Source organism: Eptatretus burgeri, chromosome 1 (assembly GCF_056783735.1).
Source record: "Eptatretus burgeri isolate ZD-2024b chromosome 1, Ebu_testis_v1, whole genome shotgun sequence".
NCBI lineage: Eukaryota > Metazoa > Chordata > Myxini > Myxiniformes > Myxinidae > Eptatretus > Eptatretus burgeri.
In genome coordinates this window covers 124,448,315-124,472,824 of record NC_140961.1, presented here as the reverse complement: position 1 = coordinate 124,472,824, position 24,510 = coordinate 124,448,315, and the positions used below count along the sequence as shown (strand labels likewise).

General features: G+C 44.5%; 1 protein-coding gene across 2 annotated transcripts in view; it reads left to right on the top strand.

The window, feature by feature from the left end:
- IFT172 (intraflagellar transport 172) overlaps positions 1–24,510 on the top strand; it is a 445,633-nt gene that overhangs the window by 28,931 nt on the left and 392,192 nt on the right. For both annotated transcript variants that reach the window (XM_085896864.1, XM_085896871.1), the window contains exon 2: positions 11,614–11,757. In XM_085896864.1, the coding sequence (XP_085752990.1) occupies positions 11,614–11,757 (144 nt within the window). The remainder of the gene's footprint in view (positions 1–11,613; positions 11,758–24,510) is intronic.

The following is a 24,510-nucleotide window of genomic DNA, read 5'->3' as shown; positions in this document are numbered from 1 at the left end:
CGCCTGCAGAAGCTGTCAGTGGCCGACAGACCGCCGATGAGTGAGGAAGTGTAAGTGAGCGCCGTCGGATTTTCGTTTTTGACAAAATGGCGGAAAAACTTGAACAATGCTACTGCATCAAATTCTGTGTAAAGCTTGGCGATTCCCAAGTGGAAACGATCCGCAAGATTCAACAGGCCTTCGGGAACGAAGCAATGGGCACCACACAGATAAAAGAGTGGTACAACCGCTTCAAAGATGGTCGCACATCAGTGGAAAGTGAAGCACGTTCTGGTAGGTCCTCAACATCCCGAAATGAGATCGTCATTGACCAAGTGAGGACCCTGCTGATGCAGGATCGTCGAATCACGATCAGAGAACTTGCAGATGAGGCGGGCGTCAGCATTGGATCCATTGATTCCATTGTGATTGAGGATTTGGGCTTAAGGAGAATCTCAGCGAAGTTCGTGCCAAAGCTGTTAACGATCGAGCAGAAGCAACTCCGTTTGGAAATCGCACAAGACATGCTGGAGACTGTGAACAGCGATCCCAACTTCTTCAACACAGTGATCACTGGCGATGAGACCACAGTGATCCATCATTTTGTCAAAAACGAAAATCCGACGGTGTTAGGGTTTGTTAGGGTTAGGGTTAGGGTTAGGTTAGGTTAGGGCTAACCCTAACATCTCACTTACACTTCCTCACTCATCGGCGGTCTGTCGGCGACTGACAGCTTCTGCAGGCGGGAAAATATTCACGCATATGGATTAAGATCGCCTACATACGTGCACCAAACCACGCCTCCCTAGCTTCATTTGTTTACGCACGAAAAATTAAGTGTGGATACTTTTTGAACACACCTCGTATGTATGTCTTAATCCAAAACTGTACTAAATATAATCAAAAGTTACTCAAGAGATACCATTCAGGTAACGTTTATATACAAGCTCATTGCTGACGCATACTACTTTCTCAGTCGTTTCTGACATGTTATGCTGTACAGTAATCATACATTCATTTAATGATTTATACATTTGAAAGTAATGCTTCCACACAAATGCTGCATAAGCTCTTACAGGTATATTACTGTCATTTCATTGATGAAATAAGCGTGTTATTTGCAAGAGGATGTCATGATGTGAATTGTTTTACAAGCATACAACTCTAATTTGCTATGTAAAGTCATTAAATAAAGCTTAATTACATTGAATACATGTAACTTTTGTTCTCTAATAAATAGAAGATGCCAAATCTTAAAAACTTGACTTGACTGTCCCTATGGAAGTTATGTGTTTTATTCCTACTGTTGATCCTGAAGCACAGGGTGCAGCAATTACATACATGTATCACATTATCACTACTCTTTACAACTATGCAATGAAACTTAATGTCCAACCTATATGTGCCATAATTTTTAAAAACGAAGGTGTATACAATATGGTCAGTGTTGCAATAACAGATTTTAAAATTGTGAAAACACATTACAATGAAAGTCACAAAACAGAGTTCATCACATTTGTTAAAAACATTGTCTCTGTTCATGTTTGAACATCTCAAATCAGACAGTTACTGTCGCTTTTTTAAAAAAAATCTCTGCTAACTGTTATGACTTTTTATTACAATGACATTTCTCTTCGATAGCAAACTGGTTGTGCTGATTTTCATAATATTAAATGAATGAATCATAAATTCCAGAAAGATTAAAACTCCTGGGCTGCCATTATTTCATAAACTTAAAATACTGGTGTCTTTGATACTTCTAAAACTAGTGTCATTCATTCCCTAACAAACATAAGTACTCTTGAATATGAAATATTCCATGGTCATAACATAACAATCAAAATGTGATGAAATGTTTTATTGGACTATGGACTACTACTAGAAGTTACTCGACCTGTAACTGCTACTGGTGGTAGTAGTATACTCGTTGACTAGACCCTATTACTAGTACTAGATCTAAGTTTTTGATGTAGTTCTAAGTTTGACTCAACTTTAATGTTTTAGCATTTTTAGATTTAAATGTTGCTGTTCAGAAATAAGATTAAGAGTAAGAGTGGAAGTGTATCATGTGTATGGCATTGCCTAAGCTTGGAATGATAGTTATAATATTAATAATACCATACAATACAACGGTATAGAGTCAGAAGATTCCTATGAGACGTGGAGATGGATATAAGTTCATAAAAATGTTCATACAATAATTTTTGTAGACAATTATTATACTGTCACCGCAAATCGCATAACTCGCATTATCAACTAACATAAATTGTAATACGTGGGACAAGCGAGAGAAAATAGTCGCCATTATTGTACACTTGGGGGGGAAAGATGAAAGGGCTGAATCATTTCATTCAAAAAAAGGTAAACAAAATAGGATTCTCGTTCTCAATAAACAGTACTTACACTCTTTAGCTTGATTTTCTCGTTCTTGTCTTTTCTTGGCTCTCTCGATCTTTGTTTTGTCAGTAAATCGCATATAACATGCACTTTGATATCCAACGGAGTGGTCAGGGCCAGCAGGGACAACATTGAGTTGTTCTTCCGCCAACACGAGCTCTAAATGGAATCTTTGGATAGCTTTGGTAGCAATGGCACCTTCTCTGGTATTCAAGTCCTTCCACTGATGGACACATTCGCGAAATTTTCCCCAGCTAACATCCGAAAAACTAATCAGTTTGTCTGCAGATTGGTCCACCAAATGCATGCAGCACTCCATGTCACGTCGTACTACGCGTAGGTTTACTCGCTCTTTGTTACATTGCGTTACAACGAAACCCACTGTACGATGACTGTGATTGGCTTGTTTTGGTGGAGCCCCTGTTAAAAGCACGATGATTTGCCAATTAAGAACTAAGCTGACGTCATCACTTCCCTGAGATCGTCGGCTGCAAGAGTAATTTTAGCGTCCCTTTCTTCAGATTTCTGTCAAATACACGTACGTTTTGAAGATGGGAACATTAATAGACATACTTATAAATATACTCTAGGATCATTAAAGGTCAAATAAAGTGCTTCTCTATTGCAGATCAGGGAAAGTAGGAATTTTGGGGCTCGGCCCATGGTCTATTGGTGGCTTCGGAAACAAACCCGGAGCACTCCGAAAGCCTCGTAATGGCCTCCTCCTGCGCCAAGGTTCCTCTTCCTGACAATCATTCATAGCTTGCAAACTGAGAATTTCCATTACAACTCAAATAAAGCTGTTAGGTGCGCTGGTGTCCATACTTTAAGCTATCAGCTTCATTTTAGTTCTGGCTTTTGTGTGAGATTATCATGTGATGACTCCATGCCTAAAATCTTTCAAAATCTGCATTATTAGCATTCTTTATAGCATGTTTGTTTAAGAAAGAACAATCTCCATGAAAGAAACTAATTTTGAATGAAAGAATGGCTACATCGATAGATTGAAAGAGGCAGTTAGAGCAAAGGATTTCAGCAATTTTTTTCAGCAAATCGACAGAGTCCAGGCTTGTGGAAAAGCTAGACCATTGAACGGATCAGGATTTCAACAGGACAAAAGGAACCACAAAGAGAGGGGTGGGGGACACCAACAGCAGAGTTTAAAGACAAAATAGAGGGAGACTTGGACAAACAATGGGTGTGGGGAGTAATGAGGGGGGGGGCAAGAAAGGACGAATGGGGTGATCAGGATGGATACAGAAGGAAACTCTCAGGAAGGAAAAACTGGAGGTTTGGAAGGAGGAGCGATTGGGATGAGAGGGTTAATGAGGGTAGAAAGATCATGGCTTTGAATTGGATTGATCTGAGATGGTGCTGAACAACTGTTTTGAAGATCTGGAGGGAAGAATGAAATTGAAGAGAATGTGGAAGTTGGTTCCACAGATGGGGGGGGGGGGGAGAGGACTTAATGACTGGAGGTGAGCAGTGTTCCTGGATTTGGGGAGTTACACCAGAAGGGGATTGATTGTGGACCATGTGTGCCCTGCAGGAACCTTGGTGGGGGACAAAGAACAGAAAGAGCAGAGGGTGCAAGACCAGAAAAGAAGTGGTAGACGACAGAAAGATCACTGACCTGTCTGTGATGGTAAAGTGATTGGCCCGTAAGATTGAAATGATCTTGAAGGCCCTGGTTTCCACAGCATCAAGCTGAGCAAGGTGTGAGTCAGCAGAGCCAGCCCAGAAGTGAGAGCAGTACTCCATCAAGCTCTGGATAAAGGCCTTGCAGGTGGATAGGAGTTCAGATGTGTCAAGGAAGGACTTTGTACGATATAGGATGTCCAGTTGGCCACTGGTTTTGGAAGCCAATTTTGAAATCTGGTTTGCCCAAGAAAGATCATCCAAGAAATATAGTGAAACCCAGGAGTTTGAATGACTGAACTTCCTCAAGAGGGTTGTTCAGAAAGTAGATGTGGGGGGTGGGGGGGATGGGGCAGGGTGGGGGATGGTTTGCCAGACAGTCCTTTTGGAGAGAGATAGTGATAAGTGCTGGTGTGAGATTTGTCTGTATGAAAGACATATTCCAAGTGTTTAACCACTGGGCGTAGTGGCGTGCGCCTGTAATCCGGCTTGGGTTGGAGGATCGCTTGAGGATGGGAGCTCTGCGCTGGGCCACGTTATGAGAGGGTGTCGGGCAGCCTGGAATCATGGCGAAACCCAATCCTTATCCCTGTGTCGTAAGAGGCGACCAGGGTTGCGTCAGGAAGGGCATCCGGTGTAAAACCTGTGCCAAATCAGTATGCGGATCATCACGGATGATCTGCTGTGGCGACCCCTGACGGGAGCAGCCGAAAGAAGAAGAAGAAGATTCCAAGTGTTTAACCAGCTTGTGATTTTTTTTTCAAGGTCTGAAGAAAGGGAAGATGCTGCAGGCTGCAAGGATTTTTCAGAGAGTCGGAGAGATTGTTAATGAAGATCAGGAATAGGACTGGGCCCAGAACGCTGCCTTTTGGGGGCACTCCATCTTTGACAGGGAGAGGAGATGAAAGGATTCCGTAAAGAGCCACCAGTTGGCTACGAGTGTGGAGGAAGTCAGTAAACCATGTGTGGAGTTTGCCTTGGATTCCAAGGCAGGAAGCCAGACTGTATCGAAAGGTTGCGATATGTCTCGAGAGACGTCCCTGAACTCCCGTCTGACAATGAGGGCCTCCATCCATTGTTGGGTGATTAGAAGCAGCATGTCCAAGGTGGAGTGACTTGATCTTAAACAAAATTGATGATCCGAGATGAGGCTATTGGAGAAAAGTAGGATTTTCATATCAACTGCAATGATAAATTCCAAGACCTTGCTGATGATTGGAAGGAAGCTGAGAGGTCTGGAGTTAAGGGGATCAGTTTCTTGCACATTTTTAGTTCTGCCACCAAAGGTGGATGGAGGTTATGTTTTCACCCCTGCCTGATTTTCTGTTTGTCTATGAGCAGGATATCTCAAAAAGTTATGCACGGACCTGGACAAAACCTGGTGTACAGTTTGGATGTGAGACGATGATGAATTTATTAGATTTTGGTGAAGACCCGTTACGGATCCGGATGCGATGATTTGAATTTTTTTTTAAGAGGAACCCAAACGCTCACACCACCTCAAAGCTCATCTATCCCTAGATACCCTGCAAAATAGATATGATGTGTCTTTTTCCGATTTATGATTTATAAAGTAGGTAATTTTGCGATTAAAAATTGAAATCTTCTTTTTCACGCTTAACCGCCATGTCACACCTGGAAATCGATGCCAGATTTGTGCTGCCTGCGGGTTACAACGCAGGACAATTGAATATTTTTTCGATTTTCCACAAATATGCCTCGTTGATGCATCCTTGGTGGTTGTAGTAATACAAACCGAGATGGTTTGATGTTACAGCAATGGCCGAAAGACCCTATATTTGCCAGAAAGTGGATGTGGTTTGTCCATAATACTCGAATTTGTATTGGGCCGACAAAATGTTCGCTTTTGTTTTCGGAACATTTTCTGGAGTACTGTTATGAAACAACAGTGATGGCTAGATCTTGTGATTATCTGCCATGATTGAGACAGGGTGCCATCCCCACGATTAAGCAGAAGAAACAGCCGTCACTTGAAACTGCAACCCCATCTCTACCCAGCTATCAGCACATGTACACAGGCAACCACTCCCCCCTCCACATACCCCCACAATCTCCCATCAACCATCACCCCTGCAATACTCAACACCACTCGACACCCCCCTCCACCGTCACTCCACAATACCCACCACCACCACCCCACACCCCACCTCCCTCCGAGTACCACTCCTCCCTCCATTGGGGCAGGACATCGACACAGCATGGACATGGCATGACAAAAGACACAAATGGCATTTCAGGAAAGTATAAAACAGGATGATCCCTTTACATACATGACACCTGGTCAACCTGCAATGGTGGGACAAAGCATTTGTTGGCCATTTTGTCTGTGGTGTCTGAGTGCCTGGGCGGTGTTCATGTCGTGTCTGTGCTGTGTTGTGCCATATCCATGTTGTGTCCGTTCCGTGTTTCTGCTGGAGTAATATAACTGATTTATCAATTAATACAAAATCTAGTGTGTGTGTGTGTGTGTGTGTGTGTGTGTGTGTGTGTGTGTGTGTGTGTGTGTGTCTCCTCCATAACTCTAAATCATGAAACCGAGGGGCCCCAAACTTTGCAGGCAAACAAAGAGAACTCCAATGGAGTGCATGAATGAAAATTGGGTGTTTGGATCATTTTAAACACCCCTTTTTTAATATAATGAAAGGCTTGTCCATGGTCAGCCCAACTTCACCTCGCAGGGGTTTTAGCCGCCATATTGATTCGTCCTCATCAAACGTGTGTTGCCTTGGAAACACAATCTACTCTCAGACTAAAGTATATAATCGAAATATTATATCGGATTTGAGAATCGGATCTTCGGATCTTGTGGACTAAACAAATGTCGAAATGTGGAGTGCATTAAAAAAAAAAATCGTGATTTTTTATAACTAAGTGTATTCACGTAAGCAAAGCATTAAACTTAACTTTTTCTCCTGTTCGTATGATTCGAGTGCATGAATAAAAGATTAAGCAATGTGTCGAAAGTGTAACTTCATTGAGCGCACAAAAATAATGAACCAATTCGATCGCTGTGCTCTACAAGCTGCTGTTGCAAGCCATGGCGATACAGTCCACAGGGGTCCTTTTCTTTTTTTCCCCCAATTACATACGCAGTTTTCTTTTTCACCGTTTTGTGCGATCTGCTTTCATTACATAATATTAATATAAATATACTAATAGTTGCTGCAATTTATTAAAAGTTACCAGTTGATGCAAGCGAAGAGGTACTTTTTTGTTGCTGCAAGTGAAGAGGTTTTTTTTTTCTTTTACACCATTTTGTATGATCTGCATTCATGACAAAATATGAATATAAATATATTAATAGTTGTTGCAATATATTCAAATAGTCGGAAATTGCTGTAACCGAAGAGGGATGGAGACAGCACACACGAAGTGGTACAAATGGATAGAAATAACTTTGCTTTTTTTCACCTTTTTGTGCGATCTGCTTTCATTATAAAATATAAATATTGTTGTGGTGCTGGGTCTCGGTGGCGAGCACGACCGCTAAGGGGAGCAGTAGAGTCGGCTCCACCGAACACCCAGAATTTAGGTCGTACCTTTCAGATAAATCCGAAAGTACGGGTCCCTTCCAGGACCATGAATCGCCAATAATTCGACCGCATGGAGTAGGGTTAATTGCCAACTTCAATATACCTAAGTATCCATGTGGCAAAGCTTTCCGGGGAATTCACACCCTCGGCAGGCCTCGAGCGGAACGAGCCGTTACCGTGCTCGAACTGTGTGTAACCCGAGCGGATGGTTACCGAGGCCCATCGGTCCAAATGGACAACTACGGCAACGGCCTTCCTAATCCCCGATACGCACCGTAGCAAACCAATGGCAGAAAATGACAAGGATCGAGCTGGTACATTCAACAAGAGGGTAATTTATTAACTATAATCGGGGGACGAGGGGAGCACGTAAGGGCAGAGCTATCCGACTAAGCAATGCAAATAATGTACAACAAAAGCACTTAACAATTATACTTATCAGACGGGGCCCACGGACACAGACACACACCCAAAGAAATGGACCTCAGTGGGTCTTCAGTCAGTACCTGTCCCGCCTCGGGGTACCTGTCCCGCCTCGTGCGGTCACACCGACCCGAACCACCATGATGGGACTCGAACCCACGACCTTGGCGTTGCCAGTCCCAAGACTGCAGACCGCTATCACCACGATCCACGATCCTCCAGAATGCACTCTTGTCAACAACCACTCACTGGCTTTGGATGCCAGGTTGGCAATGTCTGAATTGAAATGTCCTTTCCCACAAGAAATGTCTTACACACGATGACAGGCTGCTTGGTAAAACGCCACGATCTCCGTCTCTCAACGCTGGTCCCGACAACCACACTCTTCCTCTTTAGGAGAGAGGGGCTTCTTCTCCTGGTTACTCGCCTCCTGATTGGTCGGACCTATCGCGCGATTCCCTGGCCATCTCCCATTGGACAGGCCCACGGTAGGCGGGGCAACTCCCACCCTTCTGGGTGGAGTCCTGATCAGAGGCGTTTGTATCTCCGCCTACCTCCTCACCTCCGACCACGTGCGTAATGGCGATGGTGTTGAGTGGGGGACGGGGCGTGTGAGACGCCCGCTCCTTGCTGATTGGCCAAAGAGGGATGCCATGCCCATGTTAAACTCCACCCACGCACGCGCTCACTCGCCGGCGAGCAAAGAGCACCAACAATGCCGAAAGCTGGGAGTTGTTGGGGGCCGTTGGTTGGGACATAAAATCCCAACTCTAAAATAACTCCGGAGCACACGTACAATTAATTCACATTAGACTAGGGACGGGACCCTAACTAGAAACACGTACTTACCGATATAACTGATCTATAGGACCTGGCTGTTGTGTGCAGTAAGCTTCCAAATTTGTAACAATATATGTGGGTGTGTGTGTGTGTGTGCCTGCATGCTTGGATACGTGTGTGCGATACGCGGGTTTCGCGGGCGCGCTGTCCGAACTTGCACCCGGGCCTGTGGTGTGTGGCGCCGTGGAGGAGTTTGTGCAGCTGTCTCTCGAACCATGTGCTTCTGCACTCGGGGACTGGACGTGGTGCGGCATTGAAGCCATATGGGATGTTCTGTGTTGTGCGGGTGTGGCGAAATATGTGCATTAGTGCGAGTGAAATGTTTGAATATATGGTTGGCACACATGCACTGTTAACATGAACCGCAAGGAGGTTGCAGGAATATGTATGGGGGGGGGGAGCTGTTAATGATTGATGGTTTCATTTCCAATTTAAAATGGCTTACCCAAAGTGTAGCATGAATGAATCTAATTCGGAGTGAGCCGACCAGAGGGGTGCAAAGCTTAAATGTATGCACGTAGGCAGGACTTTGCCACATAGATAGCATGAGATTTAATTTTTTTAATGCTCCCACCTGGTTTTACATATGACACGGTGGTTAAAAAGAAAATGTTGCTGTTTGGGCACGTTTTATAGCCATAGTTAACACCCTGGTATGCTGCCTTCCCTCTCTCTCCCCTCATGCTGCCCCCCCCTACCCTGACACTGCTTTCCCCAACTCTCATGCAGCTTACCCCTTCTCTCACGCTGCTTACTCCTCCTCTCACACTGCTTACCCCTCCTCTCACACTGCTTACCCCTCCTCTCACACTGCTTACCCCTCCACTCGCACTGCCTTCTGCTCTCCTCACACTGCCCTCCCTTCCCCACCCCTCACACTTCTTACCCCTCCTCTCACGCTGCCTTCCCCTTCACTCATACTGCCTTCTCCTCCCTGCCCGTCACGCTACTTACCCCTCCCCTCACACTGCCTTCCCCTCCCCTCACACTGCCTTCCCCTCCCCTCACACTGCCTTCGCCTCCCTGCCCCTCACGCTACTTACCCCTCCCCTCACACTGCCTTCCCTTCCCCTCACACTGCTTTCCCCTCCCCTCACACTGCCTTCTCCTCCCTGCCCCTCACGCTACTTACCCCTCCCCTCACACTGCCTTCCCCTCCCCCATGCTGCCGTCCCTTCCCCTCCCCTCGCACTATCCTCCTCACAAACCCCTCTACCTTCATAAAATTCTCCAGAGGTCGACAAGAGGAAGGGGTGTCAAAGAGTGTGCAAATTGGACAAATGATCACTTTTTTTTAGCAGGCGGAACTGCTCCTGAGATCATTTGTTCCTCAACAACCACCCATACATGTTCCTCCAACCTACTTGTGGTCCATGCTAACCGTGCACCGGCGATATGCTTATCCTTTCACTCGCACAGATTTTCCCATACCCGCAATGCATGGCATGTTCCGCATGGCTTCGGCACGGCAGGCTGTCAGCTCCCCTTGTGGCTTCGGCGTTGCAGCATGTCCACTCCCTGCATGCTAAAGTAAATGGTTCGCGAGACAGCCGGGTAACCTCCTCCAAGGCGCCACACACCACTGGCTTGCGTACAAGTTCGGTCCTCGCACCCGAGAAACCCGCACACATGTAACTAAGCAATCAGGCATGCACACACCCCTACGGAGAGTCCTTTGTGTACATTTGTCCCACGTCCGTGTGTGTGCTGTCGACATACCTCTTTGCACTTGCAGAAAATGCCAGCCATCAATAAAATGTAGCAACTATTCATATCGTTATATTAATATTTTGTAATGAAAGCAGATCGCACAAAACGGTGAAAAAGAAAACTGCAATCGTAATTGCTGAAAAACAGGACCCCCTGTGGACTGTGCCACCATGGTTTGCAAAAGCAACTTGAAGAACACGGCGATCCAGTTGGTGAATTATTTTCGTTGCGATCAATGAAGTTGCACTTTCTGCACATTCGTTAATCTTTTCTTCACTCAATATAATCGTCCGAACAATTCAAAAAGCAAAATTTAATGTTTTGCCAATTTCACATTTTCTTGTGCAAATATGGAGAAGGAGGAATCACAGCCTTGCTTGTTAAAAGTAAATACATTTAGTTATTGGAATCGTTAATTATATAAATTTTTTCAGATTTCACTCCAGATTTCAACACTTATTTCGTCCACGAGATACGATTCTCAAATCCGAAATTTTCGATTATATGTTGCACTTTAGTCCGTGAGAGTAGATCGTGTTTTCAAGGCAAGGCATGTTTGAATAGGCTGAATCAAAATGGTGGTTAAGACCCCAACGAGGCGAAGTTGGGATGATCAAGGATAAGCCTTTCATGGAGGTAAACCATTAATCATCTTCAAAAAAAGAGGTGTTTAAATTTACCGAAGCACACAATTTTCATTCATGCACTTCCTTGGAGTTCCTGTAGTACGCATGCAAAGTTTTGGGCTGATAGGTTTAATGGTTTTGGAGTTGAGGACACACACACACACACACACACACACACACACACACACACACACACACACACACACACACACACACACACACACACACACACACACACACACACACACACACACACACACACGTCAGTGTGTGCAAGATATTCCCAGGCTAGAACACAACAGCATGTCGAGACTGATTAAAAAAAAGAAGTTTGCAGAAGCTTTTCTTGCAACAGGACAAATGTATTGACTGGCAGTAAAGTGTTCAGTTATTGACTTGAGTAGTACACTACATTTGTTGAACAGTATCTTTTCATCCTGTCTCAGGAGGCGGCAGCCAAAGTGACGTGCCTGGCATGGACTCCAAGCAATTGTAAGCTTGCTGTATGCACTGCTGATCGTGTAGTACTTTTGTACAATGAGCATGGGGAACAAAAGGACAAGTTTTCCACAAAGCCAGTGGATGCCAAGGTAAACATCTATCACTTTAATCACAAACACATGTCAGGTCGGGTCAGGTATGGGAGCATGCGCCAGATCAAACACATGTGGTGGGTGTTAAAAAGGTTTTTTTTTGTTGAAAAATGCACCAAGAGTATTGTGAAATAAATTTCCTATTCATGCTTTGATTGAATGCAGTCAGGATCAGTGTGTTCCACTGCAGCCTTCTGATTCATATTGTTGGAGACAGTCGTCATGATGTTTTTATAAAACTTGTGATAATGTACTGGTTTTCTGTCTTTGCTATTCACGTGTTATTTTTCTTTCTGAACGATTATTTGGTAATATAAACATATATGTCTTAAACCTTGGCTTTTGCTTATAAATGGTAGAATACAAATGGAGAGTAGTAATTTTTTGAGCAAATTTGAGTTCATAGTATTGGTAACCATTATCCATAATTACACGTTTCTTGCTTTATTGCATCTGCTGAAAATCAGGATGCTGGCTATAAATATTCGCGAGACACTCTATTAATATAGCCGGCATCCTGACACGGGACGTGTCGAGTGAGGGAAAAGAAGAGGGTGGAACAGCTAATATTTTTTTTATTTTATGGTCAGAGAAAACATTTGTTGAAATTTGTCGATGATTGGCTGCCTAATAAGGTGAGGATTGCCTGTCAATGATATCCATATTTGACTGGTGCGAATCATTTAAAGATGGACATTAAAATGTGCTGTTCGAACCGAGTACTGCAGTACTAGCCAACTCGATTAACTATGCAAGAAAAACGTGAACTAAAGATCTCATTTTGACTGACCAGTTTATAATAATCATATCCCTTTTAAGAAGCAAACATTCATGTTGCGTGTAATTGAGTTAATCATCTTTGATACGAAAAGAAAGCCGTTTGTCTGTGTGCCTGTGTGTGTATCACCATTTTTCGCAGAGATGGCTGTACGGATCTTAGTCAAACTTTCAGAGATTTGTCAGTGAGTGCCGGGGAGTGTTTGAGACAAAAAACAAAATTTTGGGGTGTAAAAGTACGAGTCCATATAAATCAATGCCAGACTTTCTCAAATCATGATTTCAAACACCAATTTGTCCTAATGTTGAAGATATGTATCCATATTCTTTAATTTATTTGAGTTATGACTTGCAATGCCTGGTGTTGACTTAATGGTTAGGGTGGTGGTTTTGGGATCCAAGGATCTTGAGTTCAAATCCCACTTGGTTGTTGAATTAATACCAGGTGGGCTAGACTCAGCCTGTCATCCTTCTGAGGTCAGCAAAAAGGAGTGCTGAAATGAGATGAGAGTGCCAAAAAATGAGATATATGGAGAAAACATGAATAATTTTGTCAAAAGGTCATTGTCACATAAAATCATCACTTTTCATCCAATTGACCTGAAATTTTAAGAATTTGCATAATGGGTCACTGAATTTGTTCACCATTCAAAAGCCAGAATCAGATTGTTTTAGTTCTTTTTTTTAGATCAAAAGGTCAAAGGTCAAGGTTGTATAAAATCGTCAGTTTTCATTTGATCGACTTGAAATTTGAGTAGGATTTGCATCTTGGGACACTGAAGCTTATTTTTCTTTTTTGTACACAACATCGAAGCTCGTAAAAGAGCGAACACACATTACATATCATGAAAGGAGCAGGAGACAAGAGGGGTGGGAGAGGGAAAGACAAAACAGTGGGGAACAGAGACATGAGGAGATCTGTTCAAGGGAGAGGGATGGGGCGGGGAACACGGGGTAAACAAGATGGACACTTCAGGGACTTTCAGGACCTTACACGACAGGGAACTTTCAGGAAGGAAAGCAGGAAATTTGAAGGAGGTGGGTTTGCGGTAGATTCACGGGGGTAGAAAAGATCGTGGTTTTGTATGGGGGAAGATAAGAGATGGTGGTGAACAGCTTCTTTGAAGACCTGGAGGGAAGAGTGGGATTGAGCAGAGTGTGGGAGTTTGTTACAAAGGTGGGTAAAAAGAGGAGTGAAAGAGTGAAGGTGAGCAGTGATTCTTGATTTTGGTAGTATTACCAGAAGGGGGTTGCTGGCGAACCATGAGCGCCTTGCGGAAATATAGGGGGGACAGTGCAAGGGGTGGGGGCGAGGCTATAAATAAAGAAGGGCTGAGCTGAACCGTAAGTGGGACGTCGGAGCGTTTCTGACCGTTGCAAAACTATGGGGCAAAACTCCCATCGACTGTTCACACACGAGTGTAAAACTATTGGAGAAAGAGACAATCAGGCATGTTGGATATGAATGGTTATGTTAACAAACAGGAACGTATTTGCAAGCAATGCAGTGTCACAAAGGAAAGTCTTACCCTGAAACACTCGAACTCTTTCGACAATCAAGTTATCATGAAACTACAGACATAGGCACATCATTCACTTCAGGAAATTAGACAAGTAAGAGTGATGTACAGAGAGATGAAGAAGGTTGGGCTCTTTGGCGATCACGTACTCACCCAATGCAAGCCTGAGGGCTTATGCTGGTCCCAACATGCAGAGAAGGGTTGGGGGGGGGGAGTGGGTGATAATGGGATGTGCCATGTGGAGAGAGATACAGGCGGATGCTTCAGAATACAATGGAGGAAATCGTGAATGCGAATCGGTAACCCAACTCGGAACGAGTCGATGGTGCAACCGTTGATTGCTCTTGTGCATTCCAAGAAAATGATTAGAAATAGGGAAAGAAACAGAAAGATAGTGCAAGTCATTGTGTGCTCGCCAGCACTTCAAGGGAAGAGCTCTGCGGCTCATCAGTACTTGTTCCGCTGTTGGCTCAATTGCTTCTAACAGAGCCCATCCATGCAGAGGCTCACGTTCATCCTGCTTGTTCCTCCAAGACTCTGTCTGGTCTCGTTGTTCCCGAGACACACACAGTTCTGAGTCCTGGGATGCCTGAACTTACAGTGGTGAGAAAAAGTTTGTGAACCCATTATAATTTTCTGTATTTCTGCTTAAATTTGACCTAAAATGTGATCACATCTTCATCTAAGTCCTAATAATAGATAAAGAGAACATGTTGAAACAAATAGCACACAAAAAATATACTTTTTCATTTATTTATTGAGCAAAATGATCCAATATTCAATTTCTTTGTCCAATATTCAATGTGTATATATATATATATATATATATATATATATATATATATATATATATATATATATATATATATATATATATATATATATATGCCCCCAACATTTAGGGAACGCCAAGCATACGTATGGGGAACTGACGTCATCATAATGTAAATGGAAGGTCGGTGTCAGAGGGAGACAGAAGAATTTGGGGGATAAGGAGGAGGGAACCAACACGTTCGCCACCAAGCATAGTGTCTCCAGAAGGTGATCCTTCACAGAGGTCAGGATGTCGTGAGTGCCATTGCAGTGACCATTACGAGGATCTAGATTCTGCAGGAGCTTGATGGGGGCATTGAGTTTTAATGCTCGTCTATGCGATGGCAAACCAGACAGGTTAATATAGTTCAGGAACTCTGTTCGATACAGGTCTGCCTGATCTGTATCACCCACAGAATCAGCACTTTCCAGCAAGAACAAATCACCAGGCAGATGATTCATGATGATTTTGTTGAGGCGGTCGACATCAGTGTTTTTGGTTATGAGGATTGCATGTGTGGATAGCCAGTGAGGGTTTGAAAGATTTGCCGGCTCCTCGAGGCCAGAGTAGACGTGTGTGATGAGTGCTTCCTCTGAGTTGACGTAATGTTCAAGAGGCAAGTGAATGACATCAGTGTAGGAGGTACCGATGACATTGGGTAAGCGACCCTCTCCCAGCTGCAGCAGCCACTTGGCATATTCTTGTAATCTCTGGTGGGTGGCTCCATCGCCTTCATTCAGGAGTTTGACACTCATGTTGGTGCAGAGGTCGAGTTCTTGGCAGTGTCTCCACAATGGAGACCTTGTGGGGCAAGCATCTACAATGTTAGGCTGCCGTCCTTGGTGAACAACTGGAAGGATTTGACAGAAATCACCCCCAAGGATGAGTAGCTTTCTGCCAAATCATTCCTCATTAGGTCCCTGATTGAACGATCAAGGGCTTCAAAAAATGACGATGGCTCATGGGTGCATCGTCCCACACCAGAAGGTCTGCAGCCTTGAGAAGTAGTCCGGTTTTGTCTCGTGGCATGAAGTTGCAGGTTGAAGTATGTTCCGGTGGGATAGGTAGTTGAAGCATGAATGGGCAGTACGACTGACTCACAAAAGTAAAAAAGCAACTTCGGAAGATACCATGGCCACCGCAATGCAGTTTTGCATATGGACGTATGCTAGATATATATTAAGGAGGAAAGTCTTGCTGGTGCCACCAGGTGCATCCAGGAAGAAGATGCACCCTTCTTGACTCTCAATATGCTCTCTGATTTTGTTAAAGATGGCTGTCTGTTCGTCATTGAGGAGGTTAATATGTTCACTAAAGAAGATGTTTGCTCCGGGGTCTGATTCTTCCTCAGCCTTGTCCAGTTGATTGCGGTGACAATGATCTGAAGCTGGAAGGTGACACTTGAATGTTGTGCTACCATGCTGCTTCAAGTGATCATCAAGATCGCAGTGAACGTCATTTTCAGATGCCGATTCCAATTCCTCAGCATTAAAGCCTTGTTGTCGTTGGCAGAAGCGGAAGTTCTTCTGAAAGAGCCAGCAGGTTGGTTAGAAAGAGGTTGAATTGGTCGGCAGGCTTACAGAACAGCAACACAGTGACAAACAGGTGTCTGAGGGTTGATGGCATGTTGGTGTCCGCAGTGTCGGCCAGACACTGCATCCACTCATCATCTTCGAGGAGATTCAAATGTTGGCAGGTTTGTTTGAATGTCTCAAACACCTGTCCATTGATCGTCCATAAATCTAGGAAGCTGGTGGGACTGGTCTTGTGGTGCAGCAGGAAGTGAAGGTAAAAGACTTCACCATGGCATGGTTGAACCACGTTTACCCTGCCTATCATCTGTAGTGTGGGTCCAGGTGGCCTAACACGCCACTGTGAAATTTTGCGGGCATTCTGCCAAGTCAAGTGCTTGGGGAAGTCACAGTACAGAATGTCATGTGCACTCAGATCATGTTCATTCTTCATAAAGAAGGCAATTAGCTTCGTAGTTTCTGCTGCAGCCAGTGCATGTTGCAGGTTGGTGGTGTGCAACATGACATGCTGTTAATTGGGGAGGTACATTGGTAGTGATTCCACAGCAGGTGAATGGTATTGAGTGGGAAACCCAAAGATCCTCCAATCAGCTTTGGAAGCTCCGATGTAGCAGTTATTCACATAATTAGCAATCTCATTTCTTCCATGCATGGAAACTCTGACACGATATTCCCCTCTTTCAAATGCCACCGTGGCTTGGTCAGGACCTTTAAAAATGAACTTGTAAAGGTCTTTGATGGCCTTAATAGAGGCACAGTACTCCATATTGATATGAGCACGATACTTTTGGAGCAGCAATGGGTTGTATGGAACAACATGGATGCTGATAACATGATTATCCTTTCCAGAGACTCTGACTGTCGCTGTATGGCCACCTTGAATGGGATTGTGGCACCTGTAGATAGGATATGAGTCTGTTCCGAGTGGCGTTTGCTCATAGAAAATCTTTGGAAAGTCCTTTGAGCACTGCATCTTCACCATGCATGGGGAGTTGGGATGAAGATTTCCACATGGTCCGTGAACCATACAGTTCTTGATGCACTTGTACAGTTCCCGAGTATGGGGGCTAACCAGGTCAGGGAATTTGGTGCTGACTATCTTGTTGATGTCCTGCCACATATATTGTTCTCCATCAAGGATGACGAGGAAATGACAATGGAGAAGACCTCTTCTGGAACTCGATAGTGCAGACGTGAGCAGTGAGGTAACTGAGGACTCCCTTCTTGATGTCAGCCAACAGTTCTTGTTGCTTCCTTTTTAACACTTGGTCTGTTAAGTCTGGATGGTTACCTGAGGCTTGGCTGGGCTGCAGCTCCTGAAGAAATTCTGGCCATCGAGAATTGCATGTAAATGTGACAAATCAGTAGACTTACCAAATTTACGCACAATGGCCATAGCATCTTGATAATGGTTGGCTATGAAGCGTGGGCTGCCAGTGAAGGTCGCCGGAAGAATGATGGGACATCCAGCACATTCAGCATCCCCTGTGAGGATGGCATCTTGTAATCCGCTGTAAAAATCCGCACAAAGTTGGTTCCAATTTAATCGCAAATCATCCAGTCGACCAGCTTCTATTTTAGCCCACATATCTAAACAGCACTGTTGATTGAGGCGATTGCAGCGATGCAAGATATTTAAGTTACCAGACCGCTTCATAATCCTGTAGGAGTAGAATTGCTTTGCTGTGATGTTACCTGTCCCACGTTGATGTGCAATACAGCCATCAGTACTGTATGGAAACAATAAAAGGGTTGCAAAGTGGATCGTAACTACGGTGTGTGTCTGAAAAGAACTGGAGTTGACAATGAGCATTCTTCTCATGGTCTACTCAAAAGCTTAAGATGACCATTCTTCTTTTTTGATCAGCACGACCTTCATTTGGCATAAGTATTGCAAACTTGTTGCTTGTGGAAAGATTGTAGCGTCGTGAATGCTCCCCATCAGGCCTCTGATCCACATGGAGTCCAATTTCAATACCGGCTGCCAAGTTGCCACCGTCAATCTGCTCTTGTATGTTAAGATAAGATTGAAGATATCTGTTGGGAGCATTGCGTAGAATGATGGAAAGGGCACTAAATATTTGAGCCCATGTCTCTTGTGCTGGTGTGGCTTGGAAGTGCTGCATTCAATGACAAAATTGCTCTTCGTGGTCATAGAAATAAGTTTGGATGCATGCAGGCTCCTGTAGAAGTTAAATTACATGAACATGCACGATTAGACATTTACACAATCTCAGGTCAGGTCAGGTCAGGTATGGGAGCATGCGCCGGAGCAGTGAAATCGCTGTGTCCACTTTCCACGGGTACTCCAACGGCCTCCGTCTGACCATCCCCAAGCAGATGCCTGACCCATCCCCATCTCCCTGAGATGTTAAACAATCTGCTGCAACCACGTGGCATGTGGTCGGCCCATTGGCTTCCTCCACTCACGAGGCTCCCTCGCTGAAAGAATCTGGTGAGCAGGATCAGCATCAGGAAAATGAGCTACATGTCCAGACAGCCACAGCTGACGCTCACGGACTATGCAGGCAACAAATCACATTTGAGTCTCTCTCAGCAACCGCTCGTTGGACACAAAGTCCGACCAGCGAGAGCCAATGATTCTCCAAAGAGACCTGGTACCAAAGGAATTGAGTCTCTGTCTCAGATCCCTGGTCAAAGTCCAAGTCTCACATCCATAGAGCAAGACTGGAAACACAAAGTATCTGAAGACTTGGACCTTCGTCTTCCTGCACAGGTACCGACAGTGCCACACCCCATGATCCAGTGAATCCATGACTCCCCAGGCCTGACCCAGATGTCTACTGACCTCTGGCTCACAGCTGGCAGAGACATGAATATTATTGCCAAGGTAAGTGAATCTCTCCATGACCGAAACTTATTCACCACAAATGGGTACAGACAAGACAGCAACATCCAAGCAGTCATTGAAAGCCTGGATATTAGTTTTGACTCAGGAAACCCATAATCCCAGCTGATCCGACTCCTCATTCAGCACCTTACGCCTGGTGTTGGCTTTATGGTTAGGGTGGTGGGCTTTGGATCCTATGATCCTTAGTTCAAACCCCACTTGTATGTTGAATTAATACCAGGTAGGGTGAACTCTGTCTGTCATCCTTCCGAGGTCGGCAAAAGGAGTGCCAGCATGCTGGTATACCGTGTCGGAGTGGCGACCCATCCAGGATTATGTCCAATATCCAAGGAGACTGCTTCGGCAGCACCAACGCTCTGCACAGTGTATGGTCCCAATGGAGGGATGGATTCAGCACCTCGAGGGCCACCAAAAGGATATCCAGAATCTCCACAAAGATGACCATCTGCAAAATCAATGTCAGAGATCTTGACATTCCCAAATGATGCACCAGAGCTTGATCTCTCTGACATCCTCCCCAGAATCCAGTCCATACAAGCTCTGAAAAGTGTTGGGGCCAGTACATACCTCTGACAAACTCCAGCAACAACTGGAAATAAGTCAGAGGTGGTATCATCACATCTTACAGCACTCTTAGCACCAGAGTATAGTTCAGACATCAGATTGATCAGTTTTGGTGGCACCCCACAAAGACCAAGAATTCTCCAGAGGGCCTCCCGATTCACTGAATTAAACACTTTGCAGTGATCAACATAGGCTGCAAGCAGCCCCTGACAAACCTCTCGTCTGCGTTCGGTAAGGATCCGGTCAGTCGTTGAGTTTTTTTTTTCTTTGAAGACGTCGAGGGAAGAATAGGATTGAAGAGAGTCTTGGGAGTTTATTCCAAAGGTTGGAAAAACGAGGATTGAAAGTGAACATGAGCGGTGATTTGTGATTTTTGCAGTTTCACCAGAAGGGGGTTTCTGGCAGACCTTACGCGCCCTGCGGAAAATATCGGGGGGGGGGAGCATATTCCAGACAGAGCTGGGTGAGCGACACTGGAGAGGAGATGGTGGAAGACAGAAAGACCACCGACCTGCCTGCAGTGAGAGAGTGTGAGTGAGAGGCCCAAAGACTCAGCCTCACCGTGGGAGATACCAATAATCCTGCTGTAAATTCTTGGTTTCCACAACGTGAAGCTGAGAAAGGCGAGAGGCAGAAGCACCAGCCCAGAGGGGAGAGATGTACTCCATCATGCTGTGGACGAAAGCTTTGGATGTGTTCAGGAGCTCACGTGGGCCAAGGAAGGACTTTGTACGACGGAGGTTACCGAGTCAGCGACAGGCTTTGGAGGACAGGTTGGAAATGTGGCTTTCCCAGGAAAGATCATGGCAGATGGAGAGACCCAGAAGCTTGAATGAAAGGACTTCTTCCAGAGGATTGAGAAAATAGATGGGGGAGTTTTCCAAACGGTCGTTTTGTGGAGACATATTGAGAGTGTGAGATTTATGTGTGTGTGTGTGTGTGTGTGTGTGTGTTTATATATATATATATACAAATATAGTATATTCTTTCTGAGGCAACTAAAAAGGCCATGATTAATTTGCCATCAACACTCCCCCAATACACAGCCTCATTTTGTGTTTGGAGTTTGGAATACTTTTTTAATGTGCCTAATTCAGAGTGCTTTTTAGAATGTTATTTTGCAAAAGCAAAAAAACCCCCAAAACACGTGTCAAATCACATCATTGATGGGTGCTCTGCTCTTTTTTGTTTTTAGTTACCCGTGATCTGGTGTTGTACATGTGTGGTTGTTTTTGTGTTTTCTGGGCACGAACACAGCTGGTTTTGTGTCTTGGTTTTGCATGATGAGGTGTTGGTTGTGCGAGTGTTGAGGTTCTCGTTGGGTGTTGTAGATGTGTGGATGTGTTGTTTGGGATTGGGTGTTGTTTGTTGCTCACCTTATCCAGCCGTTTGCACCATCCAGTTTTCGTCATTTGCATCAGAGGTATTGTGTGGGTATGTCCTCCTTCTCCCCAGTTGGACCCCCCCCCCCAGCTCTTCATGTACCATGCTTCCAAAATCAACCTGAGTCGTTTGTTCGATGTAGTATCGAGGACACTGGTCCCATAAAAGTCAAATTTATGGCAAGATTGCAAGCAATGACGTGCTATGACTGACTGGGTCACCTTTCCAAGTCGAATTACTTAATCATGTTCATCCAGCCGTTGTTTTAAATTTCTTCCAGTTAAACCAATGTAGAATTGGTGAAACTGGTAGAAATTGTCAAAATACATTATATATATATATATATATATATATATATATATATATATATATATATATATATATATATATATATATATATATATATATATATATATATATATATATATATATATATGTCGAAAGATTTGCAGCTCAGTATTCATTTGGGAAAAAAAAAATCATGATTCGACCAATCCATGATGCGAACTGTCCCCAAAGGAACTTAGCAGTGTTTCCATTACAGCACTCTCAACGCCTCCGAGGAAGAGAAACGTCAGCCTTTAAATAAAGAATTTAAATTTGAATTATTTTATTCCTCAGTGTGCTTCTTCTTTCTTTTTAATATATATATATATATATATATATATATATATATATATATATATCTATACATATATATATCTATACATATATATATATATATCTATACATATATATATGTAGATATATATATATGTATAGATATATATATATATATATATGTATAGATATATATATATATATGTATAGATATATATATATGTATATATATATATATATATATATATATATATATATATGTATAGATATATATATGTATAGATATATATATATATATATATATATATATATATATATATATATATATATATATATATATATATATATATACATATATATATATATATATATATATATATATATATATATATATATATATATATATATATATATATATATATATATATTGTTGCGGATTCGCGCCCGCCGGCGTGCGGACGGCCACGTAACTCGAATCACGGCACGTCCTCCACCGGACGGCCAATCCAGTCGTGTCCCTCTCGGACTAACGCCGGGAACTAGTCACGGGTGGACCTTTCGGTCTCACCACGATCGTGCCAATCGGCCCCCGCGTGGGATAGGGTTGCTCGCCAAATTCGACCTACCTAAGTACCCACACGGAGGGTAGACCGGGCGATCGCACCTCGCCGCAGGTCGACTTCGGACACGGGCCACTTTAAGCGACCTGCCCGTACTATCGGGATAACCGAGCGGTGTTATTCGTCGGCCTCGACGGTTCGATTAATTATCAGGCGTTTTAGCCCACGACCAACCCTTTACGTGAAGCAAGATGGAGATTCAATGAAAGAAAAGACGAAGCGAAGCGGGAAAACAGTTCAACATAGCTCACATTTATTTCGCGATGAACGGGAAGCACACAAAAACAATTACACCAAAAGCACATGTAAAAGGAGAAGAAACACAATATTACACAAAAAGCAAATATAAAAGAAGAAACACAATGCAGAGCTATCCGACGACCGAGCACACGGCAACACTTATACAATTTTACTTCACAGACGGCGCCGACAACACATATTCCCAAAGCAAAAGAAAAGAACCACCCTCAAGGATGAGGGGGGTAGGCGGGCCTGGGGCCGAGACCGTGTCGCGCCTACCGTCTGATGATGAGACGCAAAGTGGCGGTGGCGCCTCAACTCCGCGGGCCTCGCGGACAGTGTCTGGTAGGGGGTGGGAAAGGGGCCCCCTTGTTCGCACTATCTCAGCGCGGGGGGAAACAGGAGGGGGTTGTTGATGCTCGGGGGGGAGGAGGATATCACCCTGTCTCGGGTCCTGCGACGAGCATCTCCACCTCGACCTCAGTCGCCGCCGCCACCTCTCCACAGCTCCGTCTAATCGCCCTCTCCGTCTCCTCTCTTGGCTCGTCCCAACTCTTCACTCTTGACTTCTCCCCTCCGAACTCACAACTGCGAACTCAACTGCCTTGACTGACGAACGCAGCCGTTTATATAAGCCCCGTGGCTTCGCTCCTCCACCTTTGAACCTTTACCTCCGACCCTTCATCTCCAACTGGCTCCCCATTGGACCGAGGAAAAGTGGGCGTGAATGCTTTTTGATCCATGAATTTGCATATCGCGACATCACTCCAACGCCCTGGAGGCGGGGCCAAATCGCCCCACGCTCTCCGATAGGACGGAACAGAAGTGGGCGTGAGTCGTTTTTGATCCGTTTTTCTCGGAAAGTCTGTGATGTCTCTGAACACGCTGCTCGGTGCGCGTCCCGCACAAGTCCAGCATCGGCGCCCACAAGTGGCGCAAGAATGGCGGTGATGCGATGGTGGCGAGTTGCGACGGTAAAGGTCGTGGCTGTTGTTGTGAAGCGGCGTTGTGGTTGGTGGTTGTTGTGAAGCGGCGTTGTGGTTGGTGGTTGTTGTTGTGAAGCGGCGTTGTGGTTGGTGGTTGTTGTTGTGAAGCGGCGTTGTGGTTGGTGGTTGTTGTTGTGATGGCTGTTGAGACGTGGTTGGTGGTGGTAGTAATGGCGGCTGGTCCAAAATAAAGATAGTAAAAGAAAAACGGCTATCCTGAAGAGTCGCAGCCCGACTGAATGACATTTATTCCCTCGAAACAACGGGTTTGGGCCTAACTACACATATACTTACCGAGATATCTCACCTAAGGGACCTGAATGGTGGTTTGCGAATTTGGTCAACCACAACACTACCCCCTCCCCTTTTTACAGACTCGTCCCGAGTCGTCAAATTTTCGTGTGCCAGCATGTGTAGTTTTCCCCTAGTACATTTTACCTACGGATCCCTGTGTGCGACATTCATGGTATTCGTGTCCCCAAAATAAATAACCTGAGGGCTGAGTGACTACCTAAACAAACTCACTCACACGGACGACTGAAATAAAATTGCCGGCGCTAGGACAGACATGCCGGGGGCGCACTCATATTTACAGTACATCTTACCTTAACTTACAAATTTTACACAAAACATGGCCCAGGATCACTGAACTCTGCAAAAAGAAAGCAGTTAGCAGGGAGCCAGGCTGCTCGCATGCAGTCTCTGGCTCAAAACAATGCAGGTGACAGGGAACGTGGCCGGCTGCTCACACGCAGTCCAAGGCCTTCCCTTTTGAACTGAACGCAGTGAACCACAACGGTGCATGGGTTGCGCAAACGAAGTCTCCGTGCCAGCTCAAGTGG